The sequence below is a fragment of the Acomys minous genome (assembly GCF_964271855.1).
Source record: "Acomys minous genome assembly, chromosome: 12".
Lineage (NCBI taxonomy): Eukaryota > Metazoa > Chordata > Mammalia > Rodentia > Muridae > Acomys > Acomys minous.
In genome coordinates this window covers 3520390-3532897 of record NC_140493.1, presented here as the reverse complement: position 1 = coordinate 3532897, position 12508 = coordinate 3520390, and the positions used below count along the sequence as shown (strand labels likewise).

The 12508-nt window shown below is 41.3% G+C and overlaps 1 protein-coding gene across 4 annotated transcripts in view; it reads left to right on the top strand.

The window, feature by feature from the left end:
* LARP4 (La ribonucleoprotein 4) overlaps window positions 1-12508 on the top strand; it is a 44574-nt gene that overhangs the window by 17491 nt on the left and 14575 nt on the right. For all 4 annotated transcript variants that reach the window (XM_084751466.1, XM_084751467.1, XM_084751465.1 and 1 more), the window contains exons 4-8: window positions 2843-2918; window positions 6339-6475; window positions 8357-8460; window positions 10006-10116; window positions 12079-12132. In XM_084751466.1, the coding sequence (XP_084607592.1) occupies window positions 2843-2918; window positions 6339-6475; window positions 8357-8460; window positions 10006-10116; window positions 12079-12132 (482 nt within the window). The remainder of the gene's footprint in view (window positions 1-2842; window positions 2919-6338; window positions 6476-8356; window positions 8461-10005; window positions 10117-12078; window positions 12133-12508) is intronic.

The window sequence follows — 12508 nt, the reverse complement described above, 5'->3', positions numbered from 1 at the left end:
AACATATAAGTTCTAAATGGACGGGGGTGGGTAGCTTTCACTCCTAATTCATGCACTGGAGACAGAGGCAACAGGATTGAGAGTTTGAGGTTAGCTTGGGTGACACAGGTAGCCCCCTCTTTAGCAGCCACAACAAACTTCCGTGAGAAAATTTGGAAAGGCTTTGTTTTCCTCCTCACAATGACCCAACCAGCATGGAATTATAGTCAATCTGATTTAAAATGGAGGGAAACATGTTTAGATTTATTTATAGTTGTTTTGTTTTAGAATCTCTGTGTGCTTGTACCCAAGCCCAGAAAAGGCCACCACAGGAGCTGGACTTGCTGTTAGTTGTGCTGCACACAGGTGCTGGGACCCAAGCGCGGTTCTTCTGCAAGAGCAGTCCATGCCCGTAACTCCTGCCCTCAAAATTGGTGGAATTTAAACGGAACCAAAAGGAGCCATAGATTCTGACTGTGTAACTATTTTTCCAAAGGGTCTTTTTGAAAATTATACAGTGGAGGAGGCGTAGCGCTTTCTGCCTCAATAGCCCTGTGACCTGGAGCAAAGGCTGTAGATGATTGTCCTGGGTTATCCCTCTTCTTTTTGTTTTTTGTTTTGTTTTTTTTAAATGAGTCAGTGTCTTACTATGTAGCCCCGATTGGCCTAGATCTTGCTATGTAGTCCAGGCTGACTTGGAACTGAGAAGCCTGGCTACCATTCCTGCCTTCACTTACCTTTTATGTAATTGTATGTGTGTCTGAGCACATTTCCCGTGTATGCTTGTGTATCCTGGGGTGATAGGTCTGAGCTTAGTTCTTCATGCTTGCTCCTTGCATCTCTAGCCCCAGGCTGGGTCTGGAAGTCTTACTTACAGGTAATTTTTCAGGGGCGTGGGGTTGGAAACTCGGAAGTGATGAGTTTACAGGCTGAGTGGTTAAGCACACTGGGTCCCCTGAGTTCAGCTCCCAGCACCTGTGTAGCAGATCACTGCACTTAAGTAAACTGACTGTGTTTAGTTCGTGTTTAGATAGGTGAGTTCTGTAGAGAAGATAGCAAATACAGGTGAAAGGCTCCTGGGGTAATGGTGCTTTACCACATAAGCCTAACAGCCTAAGTTCAGTTCCCAGAGCCCACATACAGGTGGACAAAACAACTACCCCTACAGAGGTGTCCTCTGGTTGCCATACACATACCTACACACATTTTTCACACACAGAATACTACCTTTTTTCTTTAGTAATGTGCATGTGTGTGTGTTTCTAGATATGTGTTCTTATGGAGGCCATAGAGCTACATCTCCCTGGAGCCCAAGCTACACATAATTATACACTCAGCTTGGGTGCCTCAAACCAAACTTTGGTCTTCTGCAAAAGTAGTTCATGCTAACAACTTACCTCTTCATCCCAGGTGGATTGCTGTGAGTTCTAGGCCAGCCTGGTCTACAAAGCAAGACCAGGACAGCCAAGGTTACACAGAGAGACCCTGTCTCGAAAAACCAAAAATATTTAAAAAAAAAAAAAAAATTCCCACAGGGGCCGGAGAGAGATGCTCATTGGTTTAATAGCACTCTTGCAGGGGGCCTGGGATTGATTCCTAGCACTCACATGACTGTTCACACAACCCTCTCTTACTCCAGATCTAGGGATCTGATGGCTTCTTTCACCTCCAGCATCATCAGGCACACGTGGTACAAAGGCATACATGTAGACAAAACACTAATGTAAAGCCAGGCGTGGTGGTGCACGCCTTTAATCCCAGCACTTGGGAGGTAGAGGCAGGTGGATCGCTGTGAGTTCCAGGCCACCCTGGTCTACAGAGTGAGTCCAGGACAGCCAAGGCTACACAGAGAGACCCTGTCTCGAAAAACCAAAAAAAAAAAAAAAAGACAACAACAACAACAACAACAAAAAACCCGTCTAATGTAAAAAACGTTTAAAGATTGCGTATACACAAACTGGAAAGCATTCATTGCTGATAAAGTTAATTTATCACTAATCCTTGAGCAGTATAATTTATGGATAAAATGATAGACAGTACATAATGTATCCAGCTTCAGACATCTTGTTGTCTGTGTATTTAAGTTTAGCTAGTAGTCTTTTTGGCTTTTTGAGGCAGGGTTTCTCTGTGTAGCCCAGGCTGGCCTTGGACTCAGAGATCTGCCTGCCTGGGATTAAAAGAGCGTGCCAACTGCCTGGCTGTGGTTTTCATGTTTTTACAGAGATTAGGACACTGTTGAATTGAACATCATAATGGCCTACTACATTTATTATTAATGGTCCTTTGTAGTTCTTGATGAAGTGTGTGTGTGTGTGTGTGTGTGTGTGTGTGTGTGTGTGTGTGTGTGTGTGTGTACACTTGTATTTGCACACACCGGTTTACTTGTTTCATCATAGTTTTGGAGACAGGGTCTATTACTGGACTCACCTATTAGGTTAGGCTGACTGGCTAGTGAGCCCCAACACGCTCCTATTTGAACCCCCTGGTATTGGGATTACAAGTGTGCACTGTGGTGGCGGTGGTGTGTCTAACTTTTTGAGGTGTGTTCTGGAGTTTGAGCTTAGGCGAATGCTTGTGTGGCAAGCACTTTACTGACAATATTCGGCAGCCCTTATACATATGAGCTATGTATGTGGCACTTCATATTGACCCCATTACCACACATGTGCTAGAAGAATGCTATAGCCCTAGCTCAATAAGGTGGTTCCTCAGTTAGTATGAAATACTACTGAAAAGGTGTAAGTTGAAAGAAATTAGTAGTAATTTTAATTTGTGGATACTCTAAGACTTCTGAGTGTAATGTAAGTTTTACCACCTGTGATAACTTGGTAACAGTTTTTTCCCTCTTGTTTTCTGCCATCAGGAGAAAGCAGTTCAACAATCTCTACAGAAGATTTAAAAGAATGTCTGAAAAAACAACTAGAGTTCTGTTTCTCACGGTACAGACTCTTTTTTAATTGATATTTTGCTTTTTGTATTTTTGATTCATAGATATGAAATGCCTATGGGATAGATGATTATTATTTTCTTCTTGAGTATATTTCCAAACTGTACTTAAAAGTATAGTCTTTATATATTTTTTGCTATGTTTTGTTTTTTTATTTTTATTTTTTTCGAGACAGTGTTTCTCTGTGTAGCCGTGGTGGCTGTTCTGGACTCAATTTGTAAACCAGGGTGGCCTCAAACTCACAGCCATCCACTTTCCTCTGCCTCTCAAGCACTGGCATTGAAGAATTGTGCCGCCACGCCCAACTATATCCTTTATTTGGATTTGTATATTTTCCTGGCAGCTAGTGAGGTTTCTATTGCATACTTTTCCTAGGATCATATTTAGACTGAGTTTTCCATAAACATGAAATGAAAATAAAAAATTTTTAAGATTTATTTATTTATGTATACAGTGCTTTGTCTGCATGCACACCTGCAGGCCAAAAGAGGGCATCAAATTACATTATAAATGGTTGTGAGCCACCATGTAGTTGCTGGAAATTGAACTCAGAACCTCTGGAAGAGCAATCAGTGCTTTTAACCTCTGAGCCATCTCTCCAGCCCCCATGAAAGTAATTTTTAAATTATTAAGATAAAAGCAAAATGAATGGTTTATTTACAGGTGAAAATGACATCGAAATATTTTTTGTTAGACACCATAAAATTTCAGTACATAAAACTATTTACAGCTGGGCATTGTGACACTCACCTGGTGAGTATTTGAAGAGTGAATTAGAAGGCAGCCTCGCCTGCTTTAGTGAGTTCTAGGACAGCCAGGGCTATATACTTAGACCAGGTCTCAAACTAAACAAAGGGTGTATGTAAAATAATTCAGGCCGGATGTGGTGGCTCATGCTTTTAATCCCAGCACTTGAGAGGCAGTGGCAGGAGGATTGCTGTGAGTTCAAGGCCAGCCTGGTCTATAAAGCAAGTCCAGGATAGCCAGGACTACACAGAGAGACCCTGTCTTCAAAAACCAAATAAATAAATAAACTCAAACTTGGACATACATGCAAATGTAGTATTCTCCATTTTTCCTTTCTTTCTTATTTGTTTGTTTTGGTTTTTCGAGACAGGGTTTCTCTCTGTAGCTCTGGCTAACCTGGAGCTCACAGAGATCCTCCTGCCTCTGCCTCCCAAGTGCTGAGATTAAAAGCGTATACCATCATACCTGGCTGAAAATAAACGGATCTTTAAAAAATAAATAAATTATATAGTCTCCATTCCTTTTCTTTAAAGTTCTAGAAAACATTGAAAAAATTCTGTGCATTAGAGATATCTGTGGATGCTGATTGATAGTATTGGTCCCTTGCCTAAAAATACACACCACATAGCTACACACAACTACTCAGAACCTTTTCTGGTTTCCCCATTGACCAGTAAAATTACTCTGAGCCACCATACATAGATGTGTTCTAGAAGGGGGGAAAATCTCCTAACACAGATGGGCGTTTTGCCTCTCGCCTGTAATCCCAGCACTTGGGAGGCAGAGGCAGGTGGATTGTTGTAAGTTCAAGGCCAGCCTGTCTATAAAGCGAGTCCAGGACAGCCAAGGTTACACAGAGAGACCCTGTCTTGAAAAACCAGGAGGGGGAACAAAACAAAACAAACCTCCTGGTACCTCAGTAATTTTGTCTTTGAAGCTTCCATAGCTCTCTCATGTCTCCAGAGACATGTTTGAATTTACACAGCTTAGTTTCTGCAAGAAGAGTATTTGTCCATGATCTACCGTGTCGTAATTAGAGCTATGACGCACTTACAGCCAGTCTGCAAATAGCATTTGTAGCTCAGCAACGTTGCCAAGATACATGGAATACCAGGTTAACTTGTGAATAGGAGTCTTAGGTGCACTATCAGTTTGATTTACTTTTGACAGCTATGTTTTGTTTAGAAACTTTGATACTGTTTGATAAGAATAGGGTTGCTGGGCTGGAGAGATGGCCCAGAGGTTAAGAGCACTGGCTGCTCTTTCAAAGGTCTTGAGTTCAGTTCCCACCACCCACATGTGGCTCACACCACCTATAATGTGACCTGATGCATTCCTCTGGCCAGCAGGTGTACATGCAGGTAGAGCACTGTATACACAATAATAAATACTCTCTTAAAAAATGAACACGGCCGCTGCAAGGTCACAGCTTTTCTGTTATTAAGTACTATCATTTATTGCTCTGATGTTAGTTTGTCCTTTCATGAGAGATGTGAGTTTAAACCAACCGGTGTCTTTTATTACCCTTCTTCCAACAAATAACTGCCACCGATTGAATTTATAGGCTAAATACAACAATAGCTGTCTTAGTGGAATTTTGCTTTAAAGGTCTTGGAGCTTACCCTTGGCCCATAAGGAGGTTTTCTTTCTTTTTTAAAAAAAACTTTATCTGAGTGGGCATTTTGCCTGCCAGTGTCTGCACATCACATACATATATTGCCTGCAGAGGCCAGAAGAGGGCATCAGATGGCAGGCATAAGTTGCCATGAGAGTGTTTTGGATATTTATTCAAGTTCTCTTAACCCTGAGACATCTCTCGAGCTCCGTATAAGGCCTTTAAACCATTATCAACCCATGAAACTTATGAAACTCATAATCTGCCTGAGACACAAAGCCACAAACACAATAAATACACAGCTAGTGTATGTTTAGGTGATGACTGCTATGGGTACAAAATTCAAATTGAACAACTTAAGTAAGAGAAAGGAGAATCCAGAATACTGCTTTCTTTCTGTGTGTGTTATTTGAGTTTTGGGGGTAGGGTTTCTGTATGTACCCCTGCCCGTCCTAGAACTTGCTCTATAGACCAGGCTGGCCTCAAACTCAGAGATCTGTCTTCTGCCTCCTGAGCGCTGGGATTAAAGGTGTGCAGCAGTCGCAGCAGCCAGCCACAGTTAGATGGGTCTGTCTGAGAAGGGAGGTGTTTAGATAAAAAGTTACAGATGGTCTTATTTAATCTGCTTTAAAGACTATTTGATGTAAACAAAAGGTAAGATTTTGAACTGGGCACAGTAGTGCACACCAGTAATGCCACCTTTGAGCAGACTACTTTACATAGTCTTTCACTTTAATTTAAATACCTTTCAAGTCAGTCAAGCATGTTCATGAAAAAATAAATGATTTACATAATTATCATCCGTGATTCAAGTTATGGTTACAATACCATTTGTCCCCACATGCTTTGGAATTCAAACCTTATTTATTGGGGTTGTTGCTGGTATATTATTATGTTTTAAATTGAGCTGATGCAACTACTGAACTTTTCATAAATCATCTTAGTGTTTCTGCTGCTATTTCTTGATATAGTGATAGACATGAATATGGCACATTTTAAAGTGCTTTTTAAGGATTGTGTATTATAATTGCTTCTGTTTGTGTCTTTCAGAGAAAATTTATCAAAGGATCTTTACTTGATCTCTCAAATGGATAGTGATCAGTTTGTCCCAATATGGACAGTTGCCAACATGGAAGAAATAAAAAAATTGACTACAGATCTAGATTTGATTCTCGAAGTATTGAGATGTATGTAAATACCTTTTAGCTTTTCTTACTTTCTTTGTTTGGTTTTTTTGTTGTTGTTGTTTTGTTTTGTTGGTTTTTTTTTTTTTTTTCCGAGACAGGGTCTCTCTGTGTTAGCCTGGGCTGTCCTGGACTCACTTTGTAGACCAGGGTGGCCTCGAACTCACAGCGATCCGCCTGCCTCTGCCTCCCAAGTGCTGGGATTAAAGGCGTGCGCCACCACGGCCTGGTACTTTCTTTGTTTTTAATTATGAAAGTTAATATTTTTTATTTCTGACCACACACAGGATTGTTTTAAGTGTCTTTTCAGTATGTATATGTGTTAAATACCAAATATATATGTACATTTGAATAGCAGCTTTTATGTCGACCTTATAGTTTTTAAAATATTGTTCACATAGCAAGCATTAACTTTTGTTGTATAGGAATGGTCTCATTTGTTTTATTCTTACTTCTCTTCCTGTTCTCTTCTGCTTTCTCACCTTCCTCAGCTTTCCCTTCCACCAGTTAATGAGGTCTGATTGTGTAGTTCAAGATAGCTTCAAATTCATTATCCTTCACCCTTAGCCCCCCAAGTGCTGACACACATCGAACACCACTATCACCTGGGAGACTTCCTTTTCCCCAGATTGGCTTCAGACTCTGTGTGTTCACCCAAGACTGTATTTGCCACCTTCTGTGATTTCTGAGGCACTGTCTGGTTGCTTAAACCAGGCTGGCTTTGACTTGCTGTGATCCTCCTCTGGCCGTTAAGAGCTGGCCGGGATCACAGGCTTTGTTACTCTATCCAGTTAGGGGTTTTGTTGGTGTTTTCATTTCTTTTAGTTTTTCTAGACAGGGTTTCTCTGTGCCAGCCCTGGCTGACCTGAATTTGTTTTGTAGGACAGGCTGGCCTCTGGCTTCTGAGTGCTGGGATTAAAGGCTTGCACCACCATCCCTGCCTCCGTTTTTGGCGGGTTTTGTTTTTTGTTTTTGTTTTTGTTTTTTTGGTTTTGTTTTGTTTGTTTGTTGTTTTGTTTTTGGATATAGGGTTTCTCTGTGAAGTCCTGGCTGTCCTAGAGCACTCTGTACACCAGGTTGGCCTCGAACTCAAGAAATCTGCCTGGGGCTGGAGAGATGGCTCAGAGGTTAAGAGCACTGTCTGCTCTTCAAGAGGTCCTGAGTTCAATTCCCAGCAACCACATGGTGGCTCACAGCCATCTATAATGTGATCTGGTGCCCTATTCTGGCCAGCAGGCACACATGCAGTCAGAACATTGTATGCATAATAAATAAATAAATCTTTAGAAAAAACCTTCCTGCCCCTGCCTCCCAGGTGCTGGGACTAAAGGTGTGAGCCACCACTGCCTTAGATGTATGTTTTTTTTAAAGTCAGGCATGATGGCACACAGCTTTAATGCAGGACTCAGGAGGTGGAGTCTTACCCTGGCTGGCCTGGAACGCACAGAAATCTGCCTATCTCTGCTTCCAGAGTGCTGGGATTAAAGGCCTGCGCCACCACTTCCTGACCATTTATGACTTCTAGATCATGTATGGATGTCATTTCTTAAAATCAACCAGTCTTAGCTATGTAGAAAGCGAGCAGAGAGACAGAACAACACCCCAGCTGCTCAGATTAGAACTTTGCAAACTTCATCCTGAACCTTCCCCTCATAGCTGCTTTTAGAGCTTTCTCTGCTTGACCATAAAACTGTGTTGATGCTCCAGGTACCTACTTAGCAAATAGCATTCCATAGTCTTTGATTACAAACCTCCTTTTTTAATGTGACAGTAGTTTTTGGCTTTTACCTTAGCACTTGACAGTTTATTTTGTTAGAAATGAACTAATAGTTTTTAATGGCATCATTAATGTCATCACCATTAAGTGAGTCACTTTCTCCCCAGCTTCTCCTATGGTGCAAGTTGATGAGAAGGGAGAGAAGGTGAGACCAAGTCATAAGCGGTGTATCGTAATTCTCAGAGAAATTCCTGAGACAACACCAGTGGAGGTAATCACTGACTCTTACTATAGCTGACTGTTGTTTGAGTATTTAAACTGGAGGGGGGGTGGGCAGAGTAGAAGCCAGTGCTCTCATGTTAATTGCTGTTGACTTGTTAACTCTGAAGTAGCAGAGTAAAGGAGGAAAATGTGTATTTCTGTGTTACAACTTGAGTATTGCAGTGATACTAATTATAAATGGATTGACTTGGTTGACTGTTAAATAGGAGGATTCATCTAATAACAGCGAAAAAAATTTGAATCAGGATTGGTTAGCAAAATATAAGACAAAGCTACAGTCATAAAGACCAAGTTTCGTTCAGGTCCTGGAATAAAGTAATATTTGAGTAAAACAGTATGCCATAGAAACAGACCCTTTTAAAAAACACAAACATATTTTCTTAATAATTCTACCAGGGATGACTTACTCTACAGTTAGTTAAAGCCAGAGTTTTATTTTCTGTTATACAAACAAAGAACCTGAGCCTTAGAATGATTTTAAAAACAAAAATAGGGTAAGTGGTATTAAGTGACAGGCTAAATTTGAAACTGTGTCTGATTTTAGAGCTTAGGTTTCTTAATTGCTGTAGAATGATCTTCACTCTAAATTGTCTGTGGATGTAAATTAAAGAAGGACTTGCTTAGTGACTGATTTATTGTACTTTATTAGTAATTTAGAAAGTAAATTTTAAAGCCATATCTATGTAACAGATATGATGCCTTTGTAGTTAAGTCTTTGGCCCTTGGTATTCATGTTATGTATCTGGAATGTTGACTTACTAAACCTAAAAGCAGTAAAAAGTAAATACACTAAATGGACTTGTGTGATTAAAAACAAATGCAGATAGCTTCAGCATGGGGTTAATTTGAGTACAAAATTAGCGTTTGATCTGATAAGTCCAGTAAATATTTGTATTAATTCTCTAGTGATAAGTACTTAATATTCATCTTTATTTTTCTAGCTAGCTAGAGAGAAAGAGTGAGAGAGTGAGAGAGAGAGAGTGTGTGTGTGTCCGTCCGTCCGTCCCTCCATCTTTTGGAGTGCTCAAGTACCATGCCTGTGTATTGAGGTCAGAGGACAACTTGTAGGAGGAGTCAGTTCTCTCCTGGTACCATGTGGATCCTGGAGACTGACCGCGGCCAGCCAGCCTGTAAACAGGAGCCTTTACCTGCTGAGCCATCTTGCTGGCTCACATACCTAATACTCATTTCCTCCCTCTTTGTAAGTTCTTTTCAGCTATTAACTGTCTTACCAATCTCAGTTTTGGCATAATTTCTTTCCTGGATATTTTGTTGTTGTTGTATGGTTATAAGAAAGAGTTCACATCTGATGCTCTTGCAGAGAAAATGTCTAAATTAAATAAGAATGCATGGATGATACTGTGTTAGTGACGGTTGTAACTGTACAAGGCTTCCTTCCTGTTGAAAAAACACTGGAGAGACAGTACTGGGAGGGAGATGCAGCACTACAGCTGAAGGGCTTCTGTTTTGTCTCTCATAAGATAATCTGCAAATCTTAAACCAGACGTAACTGCACTGTATTTTTTCTTTTTAGGAAGTGAAAGCTTTGTTTAAAAATGAAAATTGCCCCAAAGTGATAAGTTGTGAATTTGCACACAACAGCAACTGGTATATCACCTTCCAGTCAGACACAGATGCACAGCAGGTAAGAAAAAAGTTTCTCCTAATAAAAATCTTAGTGGAAAAGGAAGTTGTGTGTTTTGTTGAAAGGAAGCCAGATGCAGGGGCTCTCTCCTGCACTCTGAGCACTTGGGAGGAATAGATAGACAGGTTCAGGGGTTCAGGACCAACTTTGCTACATAAGTGAGATTGAGGCTAGCCTGGGTTACATGAAATCCTCTATTAAAAAAAAAACAGAAAAGATAGTGGTGCATTCCTGTTATTTACAGCAGGAGGATCAAAAATGAACCGAGTTTAAGACTAGCCTAGGTTACAGAGTAAGAGGATGTTGAAAAAAAGAAAAAAAAACCTGTTTACCAAGACTGGTATACTTTGGCCATACTTTGCAGTTACTTGACAGTTGACTTTCTTCTTTATCATCTACACGCACTTCTATCAGTTTTAATTTCAAAAATGTTTTGTTTGGTTTTTTGTTGTGTTTTTGTCGTTGTTGGGTTGTTCTTTGTTTTTGTTTTTTTGTTTTGTTGGTTGGTTTTCCAAGACAGGGTTTCTCTGTTTAGCCTTGGCTGTCCTGGAGCGCTTTATAGACCAGGCTGGCCTCTGAACTCAGAGATCTGCCTGCCTCTGCTTCCAAGTGCTGGGATTAAAAGTGTGCACCATCCAACTAACACAGACTTTAAAAAAATGAATGTAAAGATTTGGAATTATGTGGTCAATGGTGGTTTTGGCACATAGTAGGCCTACATTTTTAAAATGGTGGTTTTGGGGGTGTTTTAGGCAGAGGCAATCTCACTCTGAGGCTGGAGCTGATCTGGAACTCATTGTGGTAGCCTAGGCTGGATTTAAACATGGCAGTCCTCCTTCCTCACCTCTTCCCAGATCCCCCGCAGCCCCCCCCCCCTTTTTTTTCCCCGAGACAGGGTCTCTCTGTGTAGCCTTGGCCATCCTGGACTCCTTTGTAGACCAGGCTGGCCTCGAACTCACAGTGATCCGCCTTCCTCTGTCTCCCGAGTGCTGGGATTAAAGGCGTGCGCCACCACCGCCCGGCTTTTTTTTTTAAGATTTATTTATTATTTATACAGCATTCTACCTGCGTGTGCCTACACACCAGAAGAGGGCACCAGATCTCATCATAGATAATTGTGAGCCATCTTGTGGAATTGAACTCAGGACCTTTGGAAGAACAGCAGTGCTCTTAACCTCTGAGCCACCTCTCCAGCTCTTTTTTTCGGTTTTTCGAGACAGGGCTTCTCTGTGTAGCCTTGGCTGCCCTGGACTCACTTTGTAGACCAGGCTGAGCAGGCTGGCCTCGAACTCACAGCGATCTCCTCAGATTCTTAGATGGCAGATGTGACCTTTCACAGTGGCTTCCGTGCTGAGCACCCTGGAACTGTGTTTTGTTTGTTTTGTTTTGAGCCTGCGTATTTGCATGGTGGCAGGAGTGCTGGGTATTTTCGTCTTGTGTGTTTATTTTGAGACAGGTGCTAACTGTGGAAGCATGGCTGCCCTGGAACCTGCAAGGTTGGCCAGGCTGTATCAGACAAGCTGACAGCTCTGTGTCAGATTTCTCAGTGCTAGGGTTATAGTTGTGAGCCACCACTACCAGCTGATTAAAATTAGAAGTTGCTACTTGGTGATACCTGGGTCTCTTGTGTTCTGCCTTTGTCACTGGCCTCCATACCAACTTCCTGCGTTAACTACAAACTAACTGGGGCTTTGTTTTTTGTTTTTTTCCTCTTACTTTTTCCTCTCACTACCTCCAGGTTCATAGTTCCAGTATTTTTGCCTTGCTCTGTCTAAGTCTGGTTTGCTGGCAACAAAGCCCTTTTCCGCTGTGATTCTTGAGTGTTGGGGTCACAATGCACACAGTCACATAGCAGGGCCAATTGCCCAGTTTAGAAACTGATACTAGCAAGCTTACTTGGTAGAGTGAAGATGGCTCAATGAAATGTTCAGTGCTAATAAACACTCGTTTCTTGTTTAACAGGCTTTTAAATACTTAAGAGAAGAAGTAAAAACATTTCAGGGCAAGCCAATCATGGTAAGCAGACATTTGTAAATACGCCGGATTCTAGTGTGAAGTAAGCTCTTTTGGTGGGAGGTGACTGTTGGGGGTTTGTTTATTGTCTTGCTTCTTATAAAAGAATCAATACATGAACAGATGTTATATGAAGCCTATAGTCATTTAAAGACATTGCTGACATGGCAGGACATGAAAACACTCTGAATACAGAAGTTCTTTACAGGGAATCACCGTTTTTATACTGGTTTTTACAGCCCACGATGCTAGATCTCAAAATGAAGAATAGTAGGAATACTTCTTTAACAGTCACTGAGCCCTGTCTCAGTAGCATCCCTTTGGGAAGGAGTTGCCGTCACTAGTCTCGGTGTTCCCATGCTCTCTGTTGTCAAATCCA